Here is a 22,271-nt window from a genome sequence, read left to right on the forward strand (position 1 = left end):
GGTAGTTCATTCCCCATTTTTGGTACAAACCAGCACATCTCCTGTGGCATTACTCATAGTGAGGTAGAGGTTATGCTTATAACTAGGGGTGGGTACCTGGGTGGGCAGGGGTGAGTGGTGGTAGGGAGGGGGTGTGGGAGAGGGCACATTTTTCTGAAAAGATTTGGAATGAATTTTGAGAGACATATTCAGAGACAGTGAAGTAATTGATTTTTGATTGGTTCCAGGGAACAAATTGATAAATAGACCCCCAAAATCTGTGGAGCAAGGTGTATTGATGTAAATGCCAAGGTACGCCCAACCTGGGCCTCCAATGCTGATCCTGCCAGGATCAGAGGAGGTCCCTTCACTTCCTTACCATTAGTGGCACCAAATCACCAGGGGCATATCTGGGTTGCCCACAATTGCAGCAAGGCCAGAAAGTCTAGTCTAGGTGACCTATCTGCAGGGGAAGAGGGTTGCTGCCCACCCTCACATATTCCCCTTGCCAATGTGGCTGTATTAAAATGTTTAAAAAATAAAATCTGATTCCTCGTCGGGGATCCAGGCCTCGATCCCAGACTGGATTCCTAGCTGGGCCCCACTTCTGCCCCGTTGGGAGGTTAACATGGTTTGACCAGGTGTACCTCTGCCAACTATACACCTTGTCCCATTGAAGGCACGGGCATGTATACTCTCGACATCCTCGCCCTCTTTACAAGTTTCTTCACCCTCCCCCTGTGATAATGGCCTTGTAAGGGGCAGGTAGAGACAATGCACCCAGAAGACCATCCCAGATTCTTGAGCACTAATTTGGGACTCAGCGTATCTGTGTCCCGGATAGTTTCCAGCCATTCCAACATACTTATACTTAAATTATGGCAGGAGTACACTGGCTTTTTAGCCCCATAGTGTTTTTTCTTACCCACTGCAGTTACTAGGTTAATGGTTGCGAGTATCCGAGTGGATATTGTCTGCTTAGTTTTTCAGAAAACCTTTGATAGGTTATTCTACAAGACAATACTTGTGGAATCGGTGGGAAGTTGCTGCAATTGATTAAGAATCAGCTATATTCCTGTAGGCAGAACGTTGTTAATAATGGCTGTGGATCTTCTTGGAGGCCGGCTGCCAGTGGTGTCCCACAGGGGTTGGTGTTAGGGCCATTGCTTTTTATTACCTTCAAAAATGACTTTGATATAGGTATTGGGAATGGTCTACAAATTTGTGGTTGATACAGAAATTTGTGCAAATGTTAGGTCTGTGGAGAACAAATTTCTGCAAGCAGATTTAGATGTGCTTCCCTCCCTCGACTTCTCTGTCTCCATTTCTGGGGATAAGTGATCAACAAATATCTACTATAAGCCCACTGACTCCCACAGCTACCTTGACTGCGCTTCCTCCCACATTGCTTCTTGTAAGAACTCTATTCCATTCTCCCAGTTTCTCTGTCTCCATTGAATCTGTTCTGACAGTGCCACCTTCCACACCAGTGCTTCCAATATATCTTCCTTTTTTCTCAACTGAGCATTCCCCTCCACCGTGGTTGACAGGGCCCTCGACCGTGTCTGTTCCACTTCCCGTACATCTGCCCTGACCCCTTACCCTCTCTCCCAGAACCATGATAGGGTTCCCCTTTTCTTCATCTTCCACCCCACCAGCCTCCACATTCAACAGATCATCCTCTGCCATTTCTGCCACCTCCAGCGTGATCCAACCACCAAACACATCTTCCCCTCCCCTCCCCTCTCAGCATTTCAAAGGGACCATTCCCTCTGCGATACCCTGGTCCACTCCTCAATCACCCGCAACACCCCCTCCCCTTCCCAGGGCACCTTCCCATGCAAGTATAGGAGATGCAACACTGCCCTTTTACCTCCTCCCTTCCCACCGTCCAGGGCCCCAAACACTCCTTCCAGGTGAAACAGCGATTTACTTGTACTTTTTTCAATTTAGTATACTGTATTTGCTGCTCACAATGTGGCCTTCTCTATATTAGGGAGACCAAACGCAGATTGGGTGACCGCTTTGTGGAACACCTCCGTTCAGTTCGCAGCGTGACCCCAAGCTTCCGGTTGCCTATCACTTTAATTTTCCGCTCCACTCCCATTCTGACCTCTCGGTCCTCAGCCTCCTACACTATTGCAATGAAGCTCAATGTAAGTTCGAGGAACAGCATCTCATCTTTCGATTAGGCACTTTACAGCCTTCCGGACTCAACATTGAGTTCAACAATTTCAGATCATAACCTCTGCCCCCATTTTTTCGGATGGCAGCTGTTGATGATTCTACTATTCCAATTTGCACCTCTTCTAGACCCATCTTTTGTTTCTTTACTTGTCCCGTACCATCTCATTTTGCCTCGCACCATCTTCCTTTTTGTCATTTAATCACTCCTGCCTTCCACCCTATCACAGACTTAGAAGTATATCACCAATCCTTCATCGTCACTGGGTCAAAATCCTGTAACTCACTCCCTAACAGCACTGTGGGAGTACCTTCACCACACAGGCTCACCACCACCTTCTCAAGGGCAATTAGGGATGGGCAATAAATGCTGGCCTTGCCAGCGACGCCCACATCCCATAAACAAATTAAAAAAAAGACCTTCGCTTTTGTTCTTTCCTCACTTCCCCTCCATTCCCTGCCTCTGTACTTGCTTAAACCCTGTTATATCTCTTCACTTTTTTTCAGCTCTGATGAAAGGTCATCGACCTGAAATGTTAACTGTGTTTCTCTCTCCACAGATGCTGCCTGACCTGCTGAGTATTTGCAGCACTTTCTGTTTTTGTTTCAGATTTCCAGCATCTGCAGTATTTTGCTTTTGTATTAGATGTGCCGGGGAATGGGCCAAACACTGGCAAATTGTATTTAACCTAGATAAAGCCCAGTGTTATCCATTTGGGCAGGACCAACATCATGTTTACTTGTACTTCACATGGACCAAAACTGAAATCAATTGAATGAGAAAGGGTTCTTGGCGTTATAGTTTATAAATCTCTAAAGCTTCATAACCAATGCTGAAAAGCCATAGTCAAAGAAAACGGTTATATTAATAGAACCATTCAATATAAAACAAAGCACACAATTTTGTCCTTGTACATGACCTTGGTTAGACTACATTTAGAAGACTGCATCCAGTGTTGATCCCCTCATGTGGTGGGTGATATTAACCTTTGGAAAGGTTCTGAGGAAGGCAACAAGAATGAATCCAGAATTAAACAGCCTTAGTTACTCAGATAGGTGAAAAAATCTAGGTCTACTCACTTTAGAGCTGCATAGACTTCAGGATGATTTGGCACAGGTATATAAAATAGTTGAAGGACTAGATTGTGCTCCTACTGATAGATTATTTCAATTTGACAGATTGGAGAAGACCAGGGTTCACATGTATAAATGATGCCAGGGTAGGGCTAGGTTAGATGTTAGGCGGCTCTGCTTTCCCGAGGATAGTAGACCGATGCAACAAGTTGCTGGCTTGTGCAGTGAGTGCTGAGTCTCTGCATGCCTGCAAAAGAGAGCTGGAGCAGTTCTTGGCTGGGCGGAGATCACATCTTATAAAAGGTAGCTGAAATATTCGGTAATGGTCTCCTGCACTAGTTATGTTCCTATGCAGTTAGATCAATAAAAAAAGATCTGTGTAATAAATAAATCTGTGCATGGTACATGGGGGAAGAAAGGGCAGCTCAGGATCATGTGGCTGCCATAATCCTTTTGTCCAGTTCAATGGTATAGGGGATTAGGACAATGTTGCAATATGTTCAATTGCTGAACCTAAATCCAGTCCTGCAGATTGGGAGTAAAAAAATCAAACCAGAATAGCATTGTTGAAAGGATGAGGAGAATGAATTGGGAAGATGAGAGCAATCTGTATCTGTAACAGAAAATCTTACACTGGGTATTATGTAACGAGAAAGGATTAATTATCAATCTTGTTGTACGAGGCCCCTTGGGTCGGAACGATCATTATATGATCGAATTCTTCATTAAGATGGAGAATTAAGTAGTTGACTCAGAGACAAGCGTCCTCAATTTAAATAAAGGAAACTACGATGGTCTGAGGAGCGAGTTGGGTAGGATTGATTGGGGAATGGCACTCAAAGGGTTGACGGTGGATAGGCAATGGCAAACATTCAGACCGAATGGATGAGCTACAGAATTTGTTCATCCCAGTTTGGCATAAAAATAAAACAAAAAAGGTGACTCAACCATGGCTAGCAAGGGAAATTAGGGATAGCATAAGATCCAAGGAGAGGACATATAAATTGGCTAGAAAAAGCAATAATCCTGAGGATTGGGAACAGTTTAGGATTCAACAAAGGAGGACAAAGGGATTAATTAAGAAAAGGAAAATAGAATATGAGAGTAAGTTTTCAGGGAACATAAAAACTGACTGTAAAAGCTTTTATAGATATGTGAAGAGAAAAAGATTGGTGAAGTCAAGCGTAGGTCCCTTGCAGTCAGAATCAGGGGAATTTATAATGGGAAACAAGGAAATGGTTGACCAACTAAATACATACTTTGGTTCTGTCTTCACAAAGGAGGACACAAATAACCTCCCAGAGATGTCGGGGAACATAGGGTCTGATGAAAGGGAGGAACTGAAAGAAATCAGTATTTGTAGGGAAATGGTGTCAGGAAAATTGATGGGACTGAAGGCCGATAAATCCCCAGGGCCTGATGGTCTACATCCCAGGGTACTTAAGGAAGTGGCCCTAGAGATAGTAGATGCATTGCTGGTCATCTTCCAGAACTCGATAGACTCTGGAATGGTACCCATGGATTGGAGGGTAGCTAATGTTACCCCACTATTCAAAAAAGGTGGTAGAGAAAAAGCGGGGAATTATAGACCGGTAAGCCTGACATCGGTAGTGGGGAAAATGCTGGAGTCTATTATAAAAGATGTAATAGCAGAGCACTTGGAAAGCAGTGACAGGATCGGACAAAGTCAACATGGATTTACAAAAGGTAAATCATGCTTGACTAATCTACTGTAATTTGTTGAGGATGTAACTGGTAAAATAGATAAGGGAGAACCAGTGGATGTGGTGTATTTGGACTTTCAGAAGGCTTTCGATAAGGTCCCACATAAGAGATTAGCATGCAAAATTAAGGCACATGGGATTGGGGGCAAGGTATTGACTTGGATAGAGAACTGGTTGGCGGACAGAAAGCAAAGAGTTGGAATAAACGGGTCGTTTTCTGAGTGGCAGGCAGTGACTAGTGGGGTACCGCAAGGATCGGTCCTAGGACCCCAGCTGTTCACAATATATATTAATGATCTGGACGAGGGAATTGGATGTAATATCTCCAAATTTGCAGACGACACAAAGCTGGGTGGGAGGGTAAGCTGTGAGGAGGATGTCGCGAAACTCCAATACGATTTGGACAGGTTGGGTGATTGGGCAGAAACATGGCAAATGCACTATAATGTGGATAAATGTGAGGTTATCCACTTTGGTGGCAAAAACAGGAAGGCAGATTATTATTTGAATGGCAATAGATTGGGAGAAGGGGAAGTGCAAAGAGACCTGGGTGTTATTGTGCACCAGTCGCTGAAGGTAAGCATGCAGGTGCAGCAGGCGGTTAAGAAGGCAAATGGTATGTTGGCCTTCGTAGCAAGAGGGTTCGAGTACAGGAACAAGGATGTCTTGCTACAGTTGTATAGAGCCTTGGTGAGACCGCACCTTGAGTATTGTGTGCAGTTTTGGTCACCTTACCTGAGGAAGGACGTTCTTGCCATGGAGGAAGTGCAGCGAAGATTCACCAGGCTGATACCTGGGATGTCAGGAATGACGTATGAGGAGAGATTGTGTCGATTGGGCTTATACTCACTGGAGTTTAGAAGATTGAGAGGGGATCTCATCGAAACCTATAAAATTCTGTCAGGTCTGGACAGACTAGATGCAGGAAGGATGTTTATGATGGCCGGGGAGTCCAGAACCAGGGGTCATAGTCTAAGGATAAGGGGTAAGCCATTTAGGACTGAAATGAGGAGGAACTTCTTCACCCAGAGAGTGGTGAACCTGTGGAATTCTCTGCCACAGAGGACGGTGGAGGCCAGTTCATTAAATATATTCAAGAAAGAGTTGGATATATTTCCTGAGGCTAAAGGGATCAAGGGATATGGGGAGAAGGCAGGGACAGGGTACTGAATTTGGATGATCAGCCATGATCTCATTGAATGGCGGAGCAGGCTCGAAGGGCCGAATGGCCTACTCCTGCTCCTATCTTCTATGTTTCTATGTATGTTAAAAACATGATTGCTACAATATGCTCAAATTGCATAATTAAACAGCCCCTTATTCAGTGATCCACTGACTGATCCCAGTGATGTCACCTGTAGGTGCCCGGAATCACTTAGTGGTGTGGAAGTTGAGAACGGTGGTCTCTTGCAGTTACATGTCTGTGTGGTAAAACCACCAAGGAACTCCTGTACAAGTGAATAACTGTCTTTAAAGCAATGTTACAGCACCTAGGTCCGTTTGCTGAGAGTAAACAAGCTTTCTGTAAAAACCCTGAAATAACGCGATGACGTCATCACGTTGGTCACGTGGTGCCCTGAGTGGCGGGAAACGTGACGACGTCATGACGTCAGAGGTGGGCGGTTCTAAGTTCAGTCCTCGTGGAACTAGCTACTGTGCAGACCTGTTTGTGATTTCTCCTGCATATTTTATTTTGTTCATCAGTTTAATTAAATTCGGTTAATTTACTGAACTGACTCGACCTCAGTGATTTAGATAGGAATCCGTAGATTCCTACATTGGTGACCCCAAAGCTTCGCGGACGATTTTCGCGGAGGCAAGCTCAAGAACAAGATGGATGTAAATGCAGTGAGTTTGAAGCTCCCTCAATTTTGGGAAGAACAGGCAGCCTCCTGGTTCGTTCAAGCGGAGGCTCAGTTCCAACTGCGAAACATAGTGCTGGATCGGACCCGTTACCTTTATGTGGTCTCCGCACTGGACAGCTCGACGGCTTCCCGCATTATCAGCCTGCTGGAGACCCCGCCCGTGGAAAACAAGTACGAAATGCTCAAGGCGAGCCTCATGCAAGTATTTGGTCTCACAAAGGCGGAACGCGCACGTCGTTTGCTCGCACTCCCCGGGTTAGGCAATGCTAAGCCTTCCGAGTTGATAAGCCACATGCTCACCCTCTCGGTTCTGAACTGCAGTGTTTTGTATTTCGCAAACTGTTTCTGAGTCAGCTCCCTGCGCAGGTACAAGCGGCCCTGGCCAGGTCAACGACTACGGACAGTGTGGCGCTCGCGGCTGAAGCCGACACCATTTACACGGTGATACAACAGCATTGTGCCATCTCGACGCGCCCCGCCTCCAAGAACCCCGCCTCGGCACCTCCACAGACCGGCTTTTGCTACTACCATGGCCGTTTCGGTCAGAAAGCCAGATGCTGCCGGTCACCGTGTAAATTCGTGCCATCGGCACCGCGAAAGCAGCAACACCGATTGCGAGACCGGAAGGGCAGCCCTGAGGTCAGTTTCGCCTCCACAATGACGGTGCTTCTGGGAAATTGTTGTACATCACCGACTCCATTTCGGGCCGGCGTTTCTTATGTGACACGGGCGCTCAGTGCAGCATACTCCCCGCTTCGGTCATCGATGTCCATTCTGGGCGGCGCGGTCCTCCACTACAGGCCACCAATGGCAGCGCCATCCGTACGTACGGGAAACGATATATCCGTTTGTGTCTCGGCGGCCAACTCTTCCACTGGGAGTTTATCACCGCCACGATACCACTGGCAATCCTCGGTGCCGATTTTTTCTGCGCGCATGACCTACTGGTCGACGTTCATCGCCGCAATGAGGTCATGACTCCGGACCCCTTCCGGGTGCTGAAGGCGGGCGCCAAGAGTTTTCTGGTGGACGTCGGCGGGACGCCCGACTACATTTCCGTGGACCGCCTCAAGGCTGCACACCTGGACCTCGACCAGCCGGTCCAAACGGCGCAACCGCCGTGTCGTGGGCGACCGCCCGTGGCTGCATCGCCTGGCTCATCGGCCCCGCGGCCCAGCTCCTCTACTGCACCATCCATTCCTCTCCGGGAATATCGGAGTCATTCCGACAGGATTGTCCGACCTCCTCTGCGATTGACTTTGATGGTTAAAGACACTTCTGGGGGGGCGCATGTGGTAAAACCACCAAGGAACTCCTGTACAAGTGAATAACTGTCTTTAAAGCAATGTTACAGCACCTAGGTCCGTTTGCTGAGAGTAAACAAGCTTTCTGTAAAAACCCTGAAATAACGCGATGACGTCATCACGTTGGTCACGTGGTGCCCCGAGTGGCGGGAAACGTGACGACGTCATGACGTCAGAGGTGGGCGGTTCTAAGTTCAGTCCTCGTGGAACTAGCTACTGTGCAGACCTGTTTGTGATTTCTCCTGCATATTTTGTTTTGTTCATCAGTTTAATTAAATTCGGTTAATTTACTGAACTGACTCGACCTCAGTGATTTAGATAGGAATCCGTAGATTCCTACATCTGCACCTTTAATACACAAGCACATTAAAGCCCAGAGAGTTCACCTCAATAATTGGACTCTCAATGCATATTTGGACAGAAGAGATATATTTTCCATTGTTTTGACTAAGAGCGGACACAAAAACCTAGCAAGTATCATTCCACACTGCAATTAACACATTGCTTCAATGATATTGAAGCCTGGAAAATTAATGTTGTGTGGTATTATCATACAAACACAATGCACTCATATATTCCTGTACGCTATTTTAATGGAGATGCTAACAGTTTGTTATAAACAGCATTTAAAATAGGTGACAGAGGAACTTAGTAAGAATGCATTAGCAATTATTGCAAAAATATTGCAGTGTCATTTTCAGTCTTTAATCTGCAATTTAAGATCTGTTACCTTTTTAAATACATCTTGATAAGTTTTGTATTTATCAAGTTGACGGATGTCAACATTGGCGAATGGATTAGAAAAACAAAACATTGGAAATGCACAGCTGTTTTGTAAGAAGAAAAAGCAGGTAAATGTTTTAGTGTAGATCCATCATCAAAACTGACAAACCCATTCTGATGACAGGTCACTCCTGAAATGTTAGCTTGTCTTTTCTCTCTACTGATCTTTACTGGGGCGGGATTTCCAAGTGCGGGGGAGGAGTTCCCCGAATGCTGCAGAATTAACTCCACAGTATGCTAAATTTATTTTCAACAGGATCCCCACCTGGAAGTCAGCCTGATTGACAGGTTTGGCTCCTTGTCAGGCGGGTAACGCTCCAGAAGAGGCCGTAGCCCAGGAGGAGGTAGGTTTTCTGCTGCGCGGGTCGAGATCGCAGGGTGTGGTACAGAGTGTCTTGTAGGATCGGAGGGATGATTGCGGGGAGTGGAGACAGGTCGGCGGCACAGATGTGAGGTCGGGTGGGGTCAGGGATCGCAGGGGTGTCCAATTATGGGGGAGGTCGGAGATCGCAGAGGCGGTCGGTGATCATGGGGGGGACCGATCATGGGGTGGAAGTCCATGCGTGTAAGGCTGGGTCCGAACATGGGGAGGGAAGCAGGTTATCTTGGGCGGCTGGGAGGGAGTGCTCCTGCTCCTCCTGGTTCAGTAGTGCTGGAAAGGCTCTTACCTCTTTCACGCAGCAGTCCTTGTCTCCCTTTAGCTGCCGGGTTTCCTGAGGCCCGGGAAACCCAGCCAGCCAGGGTTAAACCTGGAAGATAGATAAAATCTGAGGCAACAGTCTCCATAAAATATTTAAATGGGCAACCTGCTTCCTGGGTGTGGCTTGGTTGCCCGCCCTCGTCCCGCCTCCGTTAAAACTGCAAGTTGGTGGGTTCGAGGTGGGTTGGGATCAGGTTTGAGATTTTTTTAATTTTTGCATCCCACCCGACCCAGACCCACCTATTTTTGGGGGGTTAAAATTCCCCTCCTAGTTTCAAGGTCCTTAGTTACCACTAAGAGCTGGGATATTTTATTCTAGAAAAGAATAGTCTCCTAGATTTGATCGATGTCTTTAAAATAATAAAAAGATTAGATATGGGGTATGGATTCCATATGATGATGGTGTTCAGAAGTTACACTGTGACCGTATCAGACAGACTGACTGTCTGGATCAGCTGGTCTTTACCTGTCCTTCTTTTCAAATGACTTGCTTTGTATTCCCAGAATTTTCTGATTTTATTTCAGATTTCTGGTATTTGCAGGTTTGTTCCCTTGTTTGTACTGGGGGATGGAATAGCTTTCCATGTTTGGCATCAGGCATTCCAAGTGTTGGGCACAGTTATGTAGAAAACACATTTCCCCATTCTGCTCCAGCAACGTGGCAACCAAAATCTAAGAAAAGCACCACTATTATTGTTCTAACAAAAGGCCCACATAATATCTGTCAAAACAGCAAAACTGCATAGAACAGACTGTGATGTCTTTGAGAACTTGCATACAGGTGCAACCAGATATGAAGAGTTGGGCAAGGTAGGAGGACATCCAGGTTAGTTCTGGGATTTAGTGATGGGGACATAATCCAGGCCCAAAAAATGAGGTATGGGGACACTTCCTTCTCACGCCATTCCCCCTTACGTCCAAGCTCACATAGTTGTGATAGATATTTAATTATTTATGATGAATAAAGTATATTACTGAAGGGTTTGCTTTGTCTCTACAGCAGTCTAGACTTTTTCCTACATCCAATGCAGGGCTGGTAGATTCTATGCTTTGAACTTGAAGATAAGCATGTTGTGATGAGTCTATAGAATGTGGAACATAGCCAGAACATTAGATTATTAGTCAAAGGAAGTTGTGATAAAACTGTGCAGTGCTCTGATCAGACTATATCTTGAGTGCTGTGCCCTGTTCCGCTCACTGAGAAACAAAAGAATCATTCAAGTGCTGGAGGAAATGAAGAGATCCCTAGTGTCAAAGATGTGAGTTATGAAGAAAGGCTGGAACATTGGGCTTTTCAGCTTGGAAAGGAGGAGGTGATCTTATAGATGTGTATGAAATAATTAAGGGAGTGGAAAAGTAAATCCAGAATATCTCTTTAGATTAAATTGGACGTAGGACCCAAGCTCACACTAGTTAAAGGTAAATTGAGGACCGATATCTGGAAGTCCTTCTTCACACAGAGTGTGACCAACACTTGGAATGGGTTTTGAAGTGGGTTCTGGAGGCAAAATCATTTAAGAAACAAGACTTTCTGAGTGGGTGAACTAAGATGGACCTGTTGACCGTCTTCATCTGCACCTACCTTGTGACCTTTGCTCCAGGGGTATTTCCCACTAAAACACAGCAGTTTGGTCTTGATAAAGGGTTTTGACCCGAAACGCTGACTCTAATTTCTCTCCATGGATGTTGCCTGGCCTGCTGAGTTTTTCCAGCATTTTCTGTTGTTATTTTGGATTTCCAGCATCTGCAGTATTTTGCTATCGCACAGCAGTTTGGTGGTTGAGTACTGTTACCATCATCAAACACCAAGTTCATGCTTTATAGTATATTAACAATGCATTTTAATACAAAAATGCTGATATTCTCCCAAAGTATAAAAATAAATTTGAAACTATCAACAATATCTCTCAAATTAAGCTATCAAATATATAATACTGGTTTCAGCACAGAAATATATCTTCAGTTTTCATTTGATGTAAAACCCATCTAAGCTACAAGTTAAGCCAAGCTAGAGGGAAGTCTCCCAAGGGGCAATTACGGAATGGCATTTGCTGCTGACATAGAGTAGTTCACAGAATAACCCAATCCCCCTGCCTGACTTTGGGAGACTCCATGGAGAAAAAAAACCTAAATAAAATAACAGTAAAAAAAAAGGTATTCCCCTGGTTCCTTTGGTGTCCCAAGCCACAAGCCATTCCAGACTGACAGGGTCACATTCTCCCAGGCCTCATAATATCAATGTCACTCTGAAACTAGCTATTCGTAGTTGTGTAAGAGTGGCTCAGGGTGAGTTTCCCTATGAATTTGCTTCCCTTTCCGTGGGAAAGTGCCTTACCTTAACCTTGGGACTGAAATACAAACTAACAAACTGGGGTATAGACCTTTCATGGCTGAAGAAATGGAATCAACTGCATTATTGGTGTTGCTTTAAACTATAGACCCTGATCATTTGTATCAAGCTTGAGACATTTAACATTCTGTTTGGAATCTTCTGATGCATCACCATCTTGTTTAGAAGCATTGAATACACAGGTACGATCAACATCGCCCACAGACTACTGGGTTGCATTTGTAGGGTCAGTTTTTTGGAGGGAAATCTGTTGAGTATTAACATAGCTGGCACCATCTCTAGGATCCTGTTGTGTCTTAATGCAGCAAACACCATCTCTGGTAGTCTGGTATCCAATGTTTTGAATCGAATATTGCTGAAAAATATAAATTATAAACTCATTTCAACCCTTCCAGCAGGTATTTCTAATAGTAAGTTTACAATTATACCCCTTATAGATTCAGTACTACTTCACTGACAGGGCCATTGATATCCAATTTGTCTACTAATATAATATATTTTAACTTCAATAATTCAAAGAGAAATATATTTCTGACATCTTTAGCAAATATGAACATAACTGAACCAAACTGTTACAATAATTAGATTTTCTTTTCAATCATTCAGTCCAATTTTAATCATAGCCCTCCACCCCCTACCAGCAGAAATCAGGCGAGTGTGCAGTTAAACTCATTCAGGTTACTTACCTGCCCTCGGACTGCTCAGATCCCCTCGATCACAATTTTTACACAAGCTTCTGGAAAGGCAGCTAAACCGCCCCAAAGCTGGCGGGGTTCTTCGTTAAATATGCAGATCGGGATCCGATGACGTCGTCCGGCCCCGACTGCAAGTTTAACTTTGGACTGACTGAGGAAGCAGCTTTGGCTTTCCTGCGCCAGGTTGAACCAGGTTTGAAGAATATTGGGATCTGAAGAGGCTCTGAAAGGTAAGTCTTTCACTTTTTTTTGTGGGACCTTGAGGTGCAGGAGTGCTTCTCCAGGCCCCATTAGGAAACTATGGGCCTCCCCTGCCCCAGACTCCCCACTTTCCTTCCCACGAGACCCTTTCAGAACCCCTTCCTACATGCCAGCCATGGGCTGCCGAATTTTCTGCTGGCCAGCAGCCACTTCCCACATTCCAGACAGGAAGTGGACCGAGAGCTTGTTAACGAACCCCAGGAGTTAAAATAGCTCAGGCTTGATTTCTGCAACAAAAATAACCATCAAAATACCTATGAATAAAGAGAAATTAGTTCTCACCTGGGGAATAACAACCAGTTGCTTCCTTCTATGCCTGAAATACAATGTTTCAATACTTCAATATATTTTATCAGCAATATGATTTCAAACTTATCACAACTTATGACTTATCAGGGGGAATTTTAACCTGGAGGAGTGCATGGGGTTGGGTGTGGGTGGGGGGTTAAATCTGGCAAAAATGCAAGTGTGTTAGGAAACCGGCTCCAACCCGTCGACTTCTGCATTTCACTCAAGCGTGTTAAGCTGCGTGCACTCAACCCCCTCGGGAAATATGTTAATTGCTCAATTAGAGCAATATTGACATGGGTTTTGCACGTTAACTTTGGCTCCATGGGTTTCCCAGGCTTCCTGTAACTTGCCAGTGAAAGCAAGGCGAGTTCACAGTGCAATTGAGGGGGTTGAAGCCAATAAGTACTCAGTACTAACAGCTGCTTTCTTACTTGCTTGTGTGAAAGGGTTTGTTCACAGTACTTGCGCTGAGAGGTTACTTTACACACTTTGGAAGTCCAGAGGTCTGATCTGCACTTTGGGGCTCTGATCTATCAGATCAGCAGTAATTGTAAGGGTGCCGCATACGCTGTGTTGGATTGGACCACAGATGACCAGCAGCCTACTGCTCACATATCTGTTGCTGCACAGGTGAGGGGATCAGCAAAGAATTGCAGCTCACAGGAGGCCATACCCAGCATACATGGTCTACAGGCAGAGGATCAGCTTCCTCGACATGTCTGAACACCAGTGTCTCAGGAGGCTCAGGGTGTCGCATCAGCTGGTGGCAGACATTTGCAGCCTACTGGAACAAGACCTGTTTCCAACTGGACCTGGTGGCCACATTTTGCCAGTGGCTGTCAAAGTCACCACCGCCCTCAACGTTTTTGCCTCTGAAACATAGAAACATAGAAACATAGAAGATAGGAGCAGGAGTAGGCCATTCGGCCACTCGAGCCTGCTCCGCCATTGAATGAGATCATGGCTGATCATCCAAATTCAGTACCCTGTCCCTGCTTTCTCCCCATACCCCTTGATCCCTTTAGCCTTAAGAAATATATCCAACTCCTTCTTGAATATATTTAATGAATTGGCCTCCACCACCTTCTGTGGTAGAGTTCCACAGGTTCACCACTCTCTGGGTGAAGAAATTCCTCCTCATTTCTGTCCTAAATGGCGTACCATTAATCCTTAGACTGTGTCCCCTGGTTCTGGACTCCCCGACCATCGGGAACATCCTTCCTGCATCTAATCTGTCCAGTCCTGTCAGAATTTTATGTTTCAATGAGATCACCTCTCATTCTTCTAAACTCCAGCGAGTACAAGTCCAATCGACCCAATCTCTCTTCATACGTCATTCCTGCCATCCCAGGTATCAGCCTGGTGAATCTTCGCTGAACTCCTTCCATGGCAAGAACATCCTTCCTCAGATAAGGTGACCAAAACTGCACACAATACTCAAGATGTGGTCTCACCAAGGCCTTGTACAACTGCAGCAAGACATCCTTGTTCCTGTACTCAAACCCTTTCGCTACGAAGGCCAACATACCATTTGCCTTCTTAACTGCCTGCTGCACCTGCATGCTTACCTTCAGCGACTGGTGCACAAGGACACCCAGGTCTCGTTGCACTTCCCCTTCTGCCAATCTATTGCCATTTAGGTAATAATCTGCCTTCATGTTTTTGCCGCCAAAGTGGATAACCTCACATTTATCCACATTATATTGCATCTGCCATGTTTCTGCCCAATCACCCAACATGTCCAAATCATCCTGGAGTTTCTTGACATCCTCCTCACAGCACACACGCCCACCCAGCTTTGTGTCGTCTGCAAATTTGGAGATATTACATCTAGTTCCCTTGTCCAGATCATTTATATATATTGTGAATAGCTGGGGTCCAAGGACCGATCCCTGCGGTACCCCACTAGTCACTACCTGCCATTCGGAAAAAGACCTGTTTATTCCAACTCTTTGCTTTCTGTCTGCCAACCAGATCTCTATCCAAGTCAATACCTTGCCCCCAATCCCATGTGCCTTAACTTTACATGCTAATCTCTTATGCGGGACCTTATCGAAGGCCTTCTGAAAGTCCAGATACACCACATCCACTGGTTCACCCTTATCTATTATAACAGTTACATCCTCAAAAAATTCCAGTAGATTAGTCAAGCACGATTTACCTTTTGTGAATCCATGCTGACTTTGTCCGATCCTGTCACTGTTTTCCAAGTGCTCTGCTATTACATCTTTTATAATGGACTCTAGCAATTTCCCCATTACCGATGTCAGGCTTACCAGTCTGTAATGCCCCGTTTTCTCTCTACCACCATTTTTGAATAGTGGGGTAACATTAGCTACCCTCCAATCCATGGGTACTGTTCCAGATTCCATTGAATGTTGGAAGATGATCAGCGATGCATCTACTATTTCTAGGGCCACTTCCTTAAGTACCCTAGGATGTAGATTATCAGGCCCTGGGGATTTATCGGCCTTCAGTCCCACCAATTTACCTAACACCATTTCCCTACAAATACTGATTTCTTTCAGTTCCACCCTTTCATCAGACCCTATGTTCCCCGGCATCTCTGGGAGGTTATTTGTGTCCTCCTTTGTGAAGACAGAACCAAAATATATATTTAGTTCGTCTGCCATTTCTTTGTTCTCCATTATAAATTCCCCTGATTCTGACTGCAAGGGACCTACGCTTGACTTCACCAATCTTTTTCTCTTCACATATCTATAAAAGCTTTTACAGTCAGTTTTTATGTTCCCTGGCAAGCTTACTCTCATATTCTATTTTCCCCTTCTTAATTAATCCCTTTGTCCTCCTTTGTTGAATCCTAAACTGCTCCCAATCCTCAGGATTATTGCTTTTTCTGGCCAATTTATATGTCCTCTCCTTGGATCTTATGCTATCCCTAATTTCCCTTGTTAGCCATTGTTGAGTCACCTTTTTTGTTTTATTTTTATGCCAAACTGGGATGAACAAATTCTGTAGTTCATCCATGCGGTCTTTGAATGTTTGCCATTGCCTATCCACCGTCAACCCTTTGAGTGACATTCCCCAATCAATCCTACCCAACTCGCACCTCAGACCATCATAGTTTCCTTTATTTAAATTGAGGACCCTAGTCTCTGAGTCAACTACTTCATTCTCCATCTTAATGAAGAATTCGATCATATTATGATCGCTCCGACCCAAGGGGCCTCGTACAACAAGGTTGCTAATTAATCCTTTCTCGTTACATAATACCCAGTCTAAGATGGCCTGATCTCTGGTTGGTTCCTCGACATATTGGTCCAGGAAACCATCCCGTAAACACTCCAGGAATTCCTCCTCCACAGTATTGTTACTAATTTGGCTAGTCCAATCTATATGTAGATTAAAGTCACCCATGATGACTGCTGTGCCCTTATTGCACGCTTCTTTAATTTCCCTTTTAATGCCATCCCCAACCTCTGCCTTACTGTTTGGAGGTCTATATACCACTCCCACTAACGTTTTCTGCCCCTTGGTATTTCTCAATTCTACCCATACAGATTCCACATCATCAGAGCTAATATCCTTCCTTACAATTGTGTTAATCCCTTCTTTAACTAGTAATGCTACCCCACCTCCCTTTCCTTTTTGCCTATCTTTCCTGAATATCGAATACCCCTGGATGTTGAGTTCCCAGCCTTGGCCATCCTTGAGCCACATTTCCGTAATCCCAACCAAATCATATTCGTTTACCTCTATTTGCGCAGCCAATTCATCCACCTTATTACGAATGCTCCTGGATCCTTCCAGGGATCTGCTGGAGACATTTGCAGGATCTCACAGTCGGCTGCCCACAAATGCATAATTTGTGACTGACGGCTTCTTTGCCAGGGCCGCCAATTATGTTAACTTTCCCTACGATAACGCCAGTCAGAACGAGCGGGCGCTTGGGTTTGCGGCTCTGGCTGGTTTCCTACAGGTGCAGGGCATCATCGACTGCACGTACATGGCAATGAAGGGACCCCCAGATCACCCAGGAGTATTCATCTATTTCTCATATTTCTTATCTACATGCTGCCCCTCAGTGACATCACCCAACGACACAACATGAGTTTTCGCATGTATGCTGATGATATCCAGCTCTATCTCTCCTCCACTTCTCTCGAACCCTCCACTGTCTCTAAACTTTCAGACTGCTTGTCCGACATCCAACACTGGATGAGTAGAAATTTCATCCAATTAAATATCGGGAAGACCAAAGCCATTGTCTTCGGTTCACGCCACAAACTCCATTCCCTTTCCACTGATTCAATCTCTCTCCCCGGCAACTGTCTAAGGCTGAACAAGTCTGTTTACAACTAGAGCCATTGTTTGTTTCTTTACCTGTCCTATTACTATCTCGTCTCCCCTTGAATATCTCTTAATGTCTCTCCTTTCATCCCCTCCCCCATTTCCCAGCCCCCAAACTGCCTTTTAATCTTTTCATTTCCTGCCTTTTTTTCTCAGTCCTGACGAAGGGTTTCGACCCAAAACGTTGACTCTGTTTCTCTCTCCACGGATGTTGCCTGGCCTGCTGAGTTTTTCCAGCGTTTTCTGTTGTTAAGTCTGTTCACAACCTTGGTGTCATATTTGATCAAGAATTGAGCATCCTACCTCATATCAATTCTATCACTAAGACCACCCATTTCCACCGATGTAATATCGCCTGTCTCCACCCTTATCTCAACTTAGCTGCTGCCGAAATCCTCATCCATGCCTTTATCACCTCTAGACTTGACTATTCCAATGCATTCCTGGCCGGCCTCCCTAGTTCTACCCTCCATAAACCTGAAGTCATCCAAAACTCTGCCACTCGTGTGCTAACTCGCACCAAGTCCTGCTCACCCATCTCCCCTGAACTTGCTGACCTCCATTGGCTCCCAGTTAAGCAAGAGCTTGATTTTAAAATTCTCATCCTTGTTTTCAAATCCTTCCATGGCCTCACCCCTCCTTATCTCTGTAATCTCCTCCAACCCTATAATCCCCTAGACCTCTGCGCTTCGCCTATTCTGGCATTTTCAACATCCCCAATTTGAATTGCTCCATCGTTGGCGGCCGTGTCTTCAGTTACCAAGGTCTTAAGCTCTGGAATTCCCTCTCTAAATCTCTCTGCCTTGCCACTTCTCTTTCCTCCTTTAAGATGCACCTTAAAACCTACCTCTTCAACCAAGCTTTTGGTCATCTGCCCATACATCTCCTTATAATGGCTCGATGTCAGTTTTTTTTTGATAAAGCTCCTGTGAAGCACCTTGGGATGTTATGTTACGTTAATAGCGTTATATAAATATAAGTTGCTGTTGTTGTTCATCAACCACAAGGGCTTCCACTCCATCGATGTGCAGCTGGTGTGCAAGATTTCCAGGCAGCTGCCATGATGCTTTCGTCTTGTGGCAGTCCACCCTCCCTGATCTCTTCATACCTGGAAGCAGAGTTACCGGCTGGCTGCTCGGAGACTTAAAATGTGGCTGATGACACCTCTCAGAAACATGAGGAATTAGGCCCAGGAGTGATGCACTGAATGCCATATGACCACTAGATGTGTCATGGAACAAGCCATCAGCATGCTTCAGGTGTGCTTCAGGTGCTTGGACAGATCTGGAGGTGCCCATCAGTACGCAGCAGCCAGGGTCTTCAGAATATAATTTTAATATGATAAGGCAGGATCTGGCCAAAGTGGACTGGGGTCAGCTACTTGTAGGAAAATCCACATCAGAGCAGTGGGAGTTTTTCAGAAAGGAAATAGCGAGGGTACAACGCCAACATGTTCCCGTAAAGGTCAAGGGTGGGACCAACAAGCCCAGGGAACCCTGGATGTCAAGGGATATATAAGAATGGATTAGGGAAAAAAAGGAGGCTTTTGGCAGATACAAAGGACTAAAAACAGTGGAAGCCATAGATGAGTATAGAAAGTGCAGGGGGGTACTTAAAAATTAAATTAGGAGAGCGAAGAGATGGCAGGAAAAAACACTGGCGGGCAAAATAAAGGAAAATCCCAAGGTGTTTTATAAGTATATTAAGGGCAAGAGGATAACCAGGGAAAGAGTAGGGCCCATTAGGGACCAACGTGGCAATTGGTGTGTAGAGCCGGAAGATGCAGGAGAGGTTTTAAATGAATATTTTGCATCTGTGTTCACTATGGAGAAGGACGATGTAGGCATAGAAATCAGGCAGGGGGATTGTGATATACTTGAACAAATTAGTATTGAGAGGGAGGAGGTACTAGCAGTTTTAGTGGGCTTAAAAGTGGATAAATCCCCAGGCCCTGACGAGATGTATCCCAGGCTGCTGTGTGAGGCAAGGGAGGAGATTGCAGGGGCTCTGACACATATTTTCAGAACCTCTCTGGCCACAGGGAAGGTGCCAGAGGACTGGAGAACAGCTAACGTAGTACCATTATTCAAGAAGTGTATAGAGGTAAACCAGGGAATTACAGGCCAGTGAGCCTAACATCGGTGGTAGGGAAATTATTGGAAAAAATTCTGAGGAACAGAATTAGTCTCCATTTGGAGAGGCAAGGATTAATCAAGGATAGTCAGCATGGCTTTGTCAGGGGCAGATCATGTCTAACCAATTTGATTGAATTTTTCGAGGGGGTGACTAGGTGTGTGGATGAGGGTACTGCAGTTGATGTAGTCTACATGGACTTCAGTAAGGCTTTTGACAATGTTCCACGTGGGAGGCTGGTCAAGAAGGTAAGAGCCCATGGGATCCAGGGCAATTTGGCACCTTGGATCCAAAATTGGCTTAGTGGCAGGAGGCAGAGGGTGATGGTCGAAGGTTGCTTTTGTGACTGGAAGCCTGTGTCCAGTGGTGTACTGCAGGGATCGGTGCTGAGTCCTTTGCTGTCTGTAATGTACATTAATGATTTAGATATGAATGTAGGAGGTATGATCAGTAAATTCGCAGATGACACGAAAATTGGTGGAGTGGTAAGTAGTGAGGAGGGAAGCCTCAGGCTACAGGACGATATAGACGGGTTGGTCAGATGGGCAGAACAGTGGCAAATGGAATTTAACCCCGAAAAGTGTGAGGTGATGCATTTTGGGAAGACTAACAAGGCAAGGGAATATACAATGAATGGTAGGACCCTAAGAAGGACAGAGGATCAGAGGGACCTTGGTGTGCATGTACATAGATCCCTGAAGGCAGCAGGACAGGTAGATAAGGTGGTTAAAAAGGCAATGGGATACTTGCCTTCATTAGCTGAGGCATAGAATATAAGAGCAGGGAGATTATGATGGAGCTGTACAAAACGCTAGTTAGGCCACAGCTGGAGTACTGTGTGCAGTTCTGGTCGCCACACTATAGGAAGGATGTGATTGCATTGGAGAGGGTGCAGAGGAGATTCACCAGGATGTTAACTAGGATGGAGTGCTTCAGCTATGAAGAGAAACTGGGCAGGCTGGGGTTGTTTTCCTTAGAGCAGAGAAGGCTGAGGGGGTTCCTGATTGAGGTGTACAAAATTATGAGGGGCATAGATAGGGTAGATAGAAAGGAACTTTTCCCCTTAGTAGAGCGGTCAATAACCAGGGGGCATAGTTTCAAGGTAAGGGGTAGGAGGTTTAGAGGGGATTTGAGGAAAAACTTTTTCACCCAGAGGGTGGTTGGAATCTGGAACTCACTGCCTGAAAGGGTGGTAGAGGCAGGAACCCTCACAACATTCAAGAAGCATTTAGATGAGCACTTGAAACGCCATAGCATACAAGGCTACAGACCAAGTGCTTGAAAATGGGATTAGAATAGACAGGACTCATTGTCCGGCGCGGACACGATGGGCTGAAGGGCCTCTTTCTGTGCTGTATAACTCTGACTCTAATAGTCATGGTTTACTGCGCTGCACAACATTGCACGAAAGCGAGGTTTAGAACTGCAGGAGGAACAAGGCTCACAGCACAGAGCCTCTTCAGATGATTCCGAAGAGGCAGAAGGTGATGTGGGCAATGCATCACCAGCATTGTATATTGCTGCCCAGGATGCCCTCATTATTGCGAGGTTCACTTAGGTTCCACCAGTGCACCCATCTAACAACCACATGCAAAAGCCACTTTTGCCCCCCACCTCCCCCCTCCAATGCCACATACACAAAGCAGCCCTGCAAACATCCAAGCATCCCTTTCACAGCCACCCTTTCATTGCTCGGCATAAATTCACGTCTTCCCATTCACCATCACACAACTGAAAAGGCCACTTGCTAACCAGCAGCCAAGAAAGGGCAAGATGGGAAAGTGTTGCAAAAGAATAATATTTATGTGGTTCAAATAGACAACAGAAACTTAGCAATATAACAATATATAACACACCCATGTGCATACTGTTGTGCAACTCCCAATCTTTACTCTTCCTTTCCCTAGCACTCCTATGTGCTGCAATCCTTGTGGATTCAGCAGAGGTAGAGGCAGGCTGCTCAGGTCCCTGTTCTGACTGTTGAGTTGTTCTTGGCCAATGTCCTCTGGGTTTTGGAGCCCATGAGGGCCTCGCCAAAGACTGCTCCACCTGCACCTGTGTAAGGGAAGACTCGGCCATCGGGACACGAGGAAGCATGTGGGGTACTGACTGATGGGGGATCAATGGGTGAGAAGTGGAAGCACTTTGAGTCAAGTCCCCACTTCCATGTCCCCTTTCATCACCATCCCCCTCATGGCCAACGTTCCCTCGTGGCCACATATTAATGGGAAATATCCCATGCAGGCTGCTCACCGACTTCTCCATTGTAAATACCGCGCATGAGTGAGAGTAATGGGATGTGTTCACCCGATGGATGGAGAGCATTTGTAGAAGGTGGCTATGAGGGATAGGCATAACATTGCACAAGGATGAATGTGAGTGTCAGTGGTGGATGGATAGATGGGGATGTGAGTAAGTGCATAGACAGAGAGGGATGGGTGTACCTGCAAGGTAAGTTGGTGTGAGGATTGATGAGCTGCAGTAGACTTGAGAAGGCAGAAGTCATTGAATCGCGACCTGCAATGGATCCAGGAGTGTGGCATCACACACCTGCTGCTGTCCTCCTCGGCAACCTCCAACCACGCCTTCTTTGTCTCAGCTGCAGGCTTCTTCCTCC

At 45.6% G+C, this 22,271-nt stretch overlaps 1 protein-coding gene across 1 annotated transcript in view; it reads right to left on the reverse strand.

The window, feature by feature from the left end:
- Positions 1-8,542: 8,542 nt before the first annotated feature.
- LOC147111548 (uncharacterized) overlaps positions 8,543-22,271 on the reverse strand; it is a 155,728-nt gene continuing 141,999 nt past the window's right edge. The window contains exons 7-8 of the mRNA XM_085998619.1: positions 13,202-13,235; positions 8,543-12,318 (exon numbers count right to left, since the gene is read on the reverse strand). Of these exons, the coding sequence (XP_085854745.1) occupies positions 12,169-12,318; positions 13,202-13,235 (184 nt within the window). The 3' untranslated portion in view covers positions 8,543-12,168. The remainder of the gene's footprint in view (positions 12,319-13,201; positions 13,236-22,271) is intronic.

Source organism: Somniosus microcephalus, chromosome 10, assembly GCF_052327205.1.
Source record: "Somniosus microcephalus isolate GS21.2 chromosome 10, FLI_Smic_1.0, whole genome shotgun sequence".
NCBI lineage: Eukaryota > Metazoa > Chordata > Chondrichthyes > Squaliformes > Somniosidae > Somniosus > Somniosus microcephalus.